Raw genomic sequence first — 6,850 nt, 5'->3', positions numbered from 1 at the left:
AGTTCTGGGGGGCCGGGTGAGGCATTCCTGGAAGGTCTGCCTCCTGTTGCTTCAGCTTCTCGGTGGTTCTGGAAGCTATTCCATATTTCATGATAAATCTGTTTCTGCTCCTATAGCAGATTTTGTTTTCTATACACTGACTAAAACAGGTCAAATACTTTTTTTTTTTTTTAAGATCAAATAGGTACTGGTGAAGATCATGGGGCTCTGAAGGGTGACTGCATGGGTTTCATGGGTTTGACTTCCAGCTCTACCCCCTGCCTGCTCCTTGACCTTAAGACAAATTGTTTAAACTTTATGTGCCCAGCTTCCCCATTTGTAAAATGATGATAATGATAAATGCCTATCTCATATGGTTCATATGAATGATAATACATGCAAAGTGCTTGTATCAGTTGCTAACACGATATGGATGCTCGATGTTTGTTTTCATATATTAAATATATGTATTATAGCAATAGAACCACCAAATTAAAAGCTATTGAGACTGTTTCAGAAATTCTCAAAGACAGACATACTTAAACTAGTATAAACATGATTGCTCAATTTTTTGTTTTCATAATATTAAATACAGATCATTTAGCACTAGAACAACCAATGTTATTTTTATTGAGAACACCTCAAAAATTTTCAAAGATGGACATAATTAAACTAGTATAAAGTCTTTTTGGCTAAAAACAAAAGCAAAATAAAACTGTTACCACAAAATAACTTTGAACTTAGTGGTTTCACACTAAGGAAACCTTTTAAGGAAAGAACATGAAATTTGAAGTCAGCAACTATATTCTTCTCAAGTATAAGTGGAGTAGCTTTGCTTTTCAGCTATGTTTCAAATTGGGATCACTTGTAAGGTGTTTTTTGTTTGTTTGTTTGTTTGTTTTTTGTGAAGAAAGAGTTTCTCTGGTTAAAAGTAAAACCTAGCAGTGTAGCAGAAATATCCCTAGTCTTGGAATACGGAAATACTGAGAGGGTTGACAGTAATCTCTAACACTTTCTAGTTCTAAATATTTACGACTAACCAGTGAAGTCTGTTGTCTTCTACTTAATATTCTTTTTAATTCCAGTGCAAAAAGATGTACTGTGCATTTCCTCTGAACTTGGCCATGTGATTTCTTAAAGCAGAGCCCAGCTCTGAAGTGAGAGAGTCACCTTTGTGATAACATCTCTGCACTTTGATTTCTCTGCTGGTAAACCTGGGGATATAATATCTTCTTCTTGGGGTCAGGAGGTAGTCTGGGGAGTCCTATAAGAATGAAATGAGATGCTGCTCATGGGAACGACTGTACCAAGTTCAGTAGTTGGTATGTGCTTGGTAGGTATTAGCATCCCATCCTCTCCCCAAAAAGGCAGACACAGAAAGCTGCATTTATTCCCTTTTTTGGGACAAAGAGAGAAAGGACAGTGAATACGTGTTTTTCACTGGTTAGAGGATGGCAATGTAGCCCAAGGAAACGAAACCAGTAACTATGAGACATAGGCACAAGTTTGAATTCTCTCCCTTTGTTTTATGCTATGTTCTACAAGGGCAAAGGAGGCTACAGGAAACATTGTCATGCCCATCCTCCAGTAACAGCTGCCTTTCTCCTGAGCATCTCTCTCAGATTCCACAGCATCACTCTTATCCTCCCTGCTAGCGACACCCACCCACACTCCCTCACACTCTAGGTGCTGAAACTCTCTTCCATTCCTTATGAGGGTGCCAGAGTGCTTGATTAAAGTTGTACAACCCAGTAAAAGTGAGTCTTTCACAGTGGGAAGAGCTAACATTTATTCAATCAACAAACGCTGAGTGCCTGCCAGGGGCAGACACTGCTGGTCCTTGGGACACAGAGAACATGTCATCAGTCAACATGAAACTGCATGGCATCAGGCTGCTCTTGTTATTCCCAGACATCACATAGTCAGTGACAACACGCACAATGTTTCATTCAATGCCAATTAAGAAGGTAAGCACAGTTGATGACATACTAAAAAAAAAAAAAAAAAAAAAGCCAAACCCAGAATCTGAGACTGGCTGCTGGCAGAGGATATGAAAACAAGGTCCAAGGTGCTGCTAGACAGCCTCAGTGGTACGGCACTCAGCCATCTGGGACAACTCTCAGCAGTCCATGTTATGGCTGGACAGTTTTACTGAAATGTCACTTCCAACTCCAAGACTTCAGTTTCTCTTCCTAAATAATGAGTCAAACAAATAAACGATAAAATAGTGACCGTGAACGCACATCTTTCAAGGTATGGCTGGGGAAAGCCCTAACTTCTTTATCAACTGCAAAGAGAACCTTCTAGTAGAAGATGCAGAAGCACTTCTTAAGCATAATCTAAACATGTACGAATCTCTTAACAGCACTGGTGTCAACAAAAGCTTCTGTTGCTGCAAAAGCAGTCCTCAAAGAGCGGCGAGGAAGAGGCTGACAAACAGAACCGAGCTATTTTTTCATCTCCAAAATGGCACTTCCTGGTCCCCGGTGCTTCGCACTGCAGATGTTACAGAACTGCGCAGGAGAGGTCTAAAAAACGCAAGTAAAAATGCAGAATTTTAAAAAGATCATCTCCTTCTACTATCATATCCAGATGGGATGCACTGGTGGAGGATGGGGAGGAGGCCATGCGATGTCGCTCCTTTCCCTGGAGGGTAGAGCTGGTTCACACGGGATTCTGTCTAGACCAGCTGTTGTTCTGGGACTCAAAGGACGCCCCACAGAAAGACGAGCCTAATGTTACCCAGGGGCACCCCGGGGAACCCGCCTTGACACTGAAAAAACAGTAGTGTTGTGATACAGAAATCAGGGTGAGAAAGTCAGACACAGTAAAATATGGTTCTCCCTGTAGTTCACATCTCTGGAGCCCAACAGTCATCGATTTTATCTGAACAAATTTACATACATGAGTATGCTTTTATAATGTTTAGTATTGTGTACTAAGCAGTTTTACGTTTGAGAAACAGGCTCATCACTTTTTATCATGTGGCAAACTGTGAGACACAGATGAAGGTTATAACTTTGAACCAGAGGATGTCATAAGAGGATGGTTATCATTTTGAGCACATCCCTCTGGCTGCACCAATTGCTTTCAAGTTGGTGGTGGCCAAGCCACCCACTCACCATGCTGGGCACGGGCAGGCACTCCTTGTGGAACATATGCCGGCAGTGGAAGACCACCATGCTGAAGGGCTTTGCTGCATCTAGGGGGAGAGGGCAGGGAAGAGAGAAGAGCTCAGGGCAACAGCAGTTTCATTTTCCAGCCAGAAGCTGCCCTGGGAGGATTGCTAATTTACAATCGCATCCCAGCCAGGCGGCGTGGCTGAACACAGGGCAGGCATGAGTCCTGTTGCTCTGGGGTCCCCGGTTAGCTGCCTGGCTTCCCAATCAGTTACTGCAGCTACACACTGGGGATTATTTCATGGCAAGGCAACAGCATTTGTTGTTAAAAAAAAAAAAAAAAAATCAGCATGTGAATGTGACTGCACAAGGTTCTCCCTCCCCCAGCCCTGTGTACACAATCGTGACACACCACATACTGAAGTGGATTCTGTGGTTTGTATGGATGCTTTCTGCCTGAAAGCATCTGCGTTTGCCAAGACCCTTCACTGACTTCAGGGCAGAGCTGGGCTAACATCCTTGGTGTGACCTTGCCCTGTGCTTTAAGTCCGCTTGGGCACTGCACCTCATCTGCTCCTGCTCGGTGTAGCCAGCTGAGTTTCGGTAAGATTTAACCTTTAACAGATTAAATTAGAAATCTGACTACACTGTGCAGGTGCATGTGGTTTCCTTCTGTTAAAACATGGACTAAAACACTACAAAAGCTCACTGCTTTTCCTACACCCACTGCAGTTTTTTTTTTCTCTATTTTTTATTACAGTCGATTTACAGTGTTGTATTAATTTCTGCTCTACAGCAAACAAGAAGATCGTACTGTGTAGCACAGGGAACTACAGTCAATATCCTAGTGTAACCCATAATGGAAAAGAACAGGAAGAAGAATGGGTATGTGTATGCATGCATGCTAAGTCGCTTCAGTGGTGTCTGACTCTGTGTGACCCTATGGACTGTAGCCCGCCAGGCTCCTCTGTCCATGGATTCTCCAGGCAAGAATACTGGAGTGGACTGCCATGCCCTGATCCAGGGCATTTTCCCAACCCTGGGATCAAACCCACGTCTCATTATGTTTCCTGCATCAGCAAGTGGATTCTTTACCACTAGCCCCACCTGGGAAGCCCTGGATATGTGTATAACCCGCTGCAATTTTTAACATACGCACTTAAAATCCAAACCGCTACAGAAGACCACAAGTGGAATGACTTCCTGTGCTCCTGCCCTATTAAATAATCCCTCAAAGCAAAGTAAATGCTACACAAACTAGGTCTTGTAGTGCTTCTCCATGTTGAATTTACACATATGAAGCATTTTCTTAGCATCTCAAAAACTGCTTTAATTTCTACTTCAAAATATGGAAACCTCTCTTTTTCACATCTTGTGTGTTACTTGCTCAGTCATGTCCAACTCTTTGGAACTCCATATTTTGTAGCCCGTCAGGCTCCTCTGTCCATGGAAGGCAAGAATACTGGAGTGGGTTGCCATTTCCTTCTCCACGGGATCTTCCTGACCCAGGAATCAAAGTTGGGTTTCTTGCATTGCAGGCGGATTGCGGATTCCTTACTATCTGAGCCACCAGGGAAGCCCAACACATCCTAAATGAGCCGTATGTAAAATGCTTTTTCTTTTTTTTTTTTAATATTTATTTGGCTGTGCCAGGTCTTAGCTTTAGCATATCAGGGATTGAACCTGGGTCCCCTGCATTGGCAGCACACAGTCTTAGCCACTGGACCACCAGTGAAGTCCCTAAAATGCTTTGATTGTAGTTGGTGATAGATATATATATCTACATACAAATAAACAAACGTGCACATCTTTTAAGGAACCACAGTTTCCAATTAAAAGGTGAGTATCCATTTCCGTTGAAATACATATGAGATAACTCGGGTGCCTAAAGCCATACAGCAATGAAAAGTTTAAAGAAAAGTGAAAGCTACCTATAATTTTTTTCCCCAAGTATACATATGGTTCTTCTACCTTGGAATCTAAACAAGTAGATGGTAAGTTTTCATTTGAGTTGGACACGACTGAGCGACTGGTCTGATCCGAAGGCAGTGGTTCTTAAAGACTGGCCCCTGAACTAGTAGCATCCACATCACATGGGAACTTGTTAGAAATACAGATTTTTGGGTCCTACCCTGAACTATTGAATCACCCCCTACAGGGGGTAGGACCAGCAATCTCAGTTTTAACAAGCCTACCCACAGCTGCAGACTCACTCTAAAACGTGGGAACCTTACCCCTAAGGAATTGGCAGCACCAGCATGCAACTGAGTAGGGATATGGCTGAAATTCTTCTCTAGGCTGAATTACCCCAAAAGTTTTATAAAATGTAATTTGCTCACTTCAAAACTTTAACTCTGCTCATCATTAACACATAACTGGGATTTTTTTTCCTCCACCCAGCCATCTTACCTGATGGAAGAATAGGGGAAAGGCAGGACTCACAGATGTTCTCCTCTGCAAGGGAACGCACACAGTTAAGTCCCCTACATACGAACCTTCAAGTTTCAAACTTTCAGAGATGCAAAGGTGCCCCTGGATGCCAGCTGTTGTACCGCACTACTGTACTTTTCAAGGTAATGCACTGTAAGATTTAAAATGTCTACTTTTGGGTTTGGTGGTTATGTATGATTTGTGTGAAAAAGCATTATAAACCTATTACAGTACAGTACTACATAGCCGATTATGTTAGTTGATACCTAAGCTAACTTTGTTGGATTTATGAACGTGCTCTTGGAACATATGTAGGGGACTTACTCTACACTTGGGATTATACAGTGTTTCTCTTTGTCCTGTCTGAAAGCGAGGCATGCAGTTCCAATATGATTCTTTCCATTTTACTCACCATCAACTAGAATGCCTTTCATCTGAGTTCGGTGCATCTTCTTTAGTAAGGACAGTGAGTCGGCTACGAGAATTTTCTTACAGCCTTCACGAAGCAGAATCTAATGCACACAATGTAAAAGAAAAACCACCTTAAAAAGATTCAAATATGGGGGAGAATCCTCTTACTATTCTCAGTGGGGTCAGGGAGACGTGGTTCCTTTCCCTTTTAAACCAGTTCCTCTGGCCACACTGTGAGCTTCCATTTTGGGTTTGGGGGGTAGGTATTGTATTGGAAATTGGGAGAAGCTGTGTGAGGTATGCTTAAGCCAGATGTTTTTCACTAGAACTCGCTGCTTTTCAAAGAGGAAAACATTCAAGGCCTTCTGGAAGGCTCTAGTGCAGCATCCACGTCATCTTCTTCTGGCCCAATGGGTCTGAGCGCACATGGTTCTGTGGGGCTCCATGGAAATTCACACGATGGAGACATTGCCGCCTCCCTGCTGCCCAGCTCTGGGTCATGACACAGCTGCATCCTGCCCTTCTTCACATCAAAGTCACTCTCAACTCTGAAACCTCTGTGGCTGTTCTGCTTTCACACAATTTCAATTTGTGCCATCAGGGAAGGAAACTGGGAGCAGCCAACTGTGGTCCTCCATCCCGGATCGGCTGTGATAACACGTCTTCCTCTCAATCCCAAGGAGCACCAGTGCTGGGTGCATGCAGCCCGAGGACTTCCCCCCTCATCATATGATGGCAAAGAGCCATGGAAACGGAACTCATGCCCAGAGTTCTGCAGCCACCATTTCGAGAGTTGATGAACAGGAAACTACATGACTTTACTGTTTCTACGTTGAGAAACTGCCTATGAAGTTTTATTCTTCAAAATGCTGCTGGAAATTGAATTTTTCAGATTCATTTAAGAAAACAAA

General features: G+C 43.0%; 1 protein-coding gene across 5 annotated transcripts in view; it reads right to left on the bottom strand.

Moving 5' to 3' along the window:
• Window positions 1-1,748: 1,748 nt before the first annotated feature.
• The window catches only part of VPS41 (VPS41 subunit of HOPS complex), a 200,089-nt gene continuing 194,987 nt past the window's right edge, over window positions 1,749-6,850 (bottom strand). For all 5 annotated transcript variants that reach the window (XM_006058820.4, XM_044946820.2, XM_044946819.2 and 2 more), the window contains 4 exons: window positions 5,941-6,040; window positions 5,508-5,552; window positions 3,102-3,181; window positions 1,749-2,507 (listed from right to left, as the gene is read on the bottom strand). In XM_006058820.4, coding sequence (XP_006058882.2) covers window positions 2,427-2,507; window positions 3,102-3,181; window positions 5,508-5,552; window positions 5,941-6,040 — 306 coding nt within the window. In that variant the 3' untranslated portion in view covers window positions 1,749-2,426. The remainder of the gene's footprint in view (window positions 2,508-3,101; window positions 3,182-5,507; window positions 5,553-5,940; window positions 6,041-6,850) is intronic.

The sequence above is a fragment of the Bubalus bubalis genome, chromosome 8 (assembly GCF_019923935.1).
Source record: "Bubalus bubalis isolate 160015118507 breed Murrah chromosome 8, NDDB_SH_1, whole genome shotgun sequence".
NCBI lineage: Eukaryota > Metazoa > Chordata > Mammalia > Artiodactyla > Bovidae > Bubalus > Bubalus bubalis.
The sequence above is the reverse complement of the archived record's forward strand: the minus strand, read 5'-3'. Positions and strand labels throughout refer to the sequence as shown.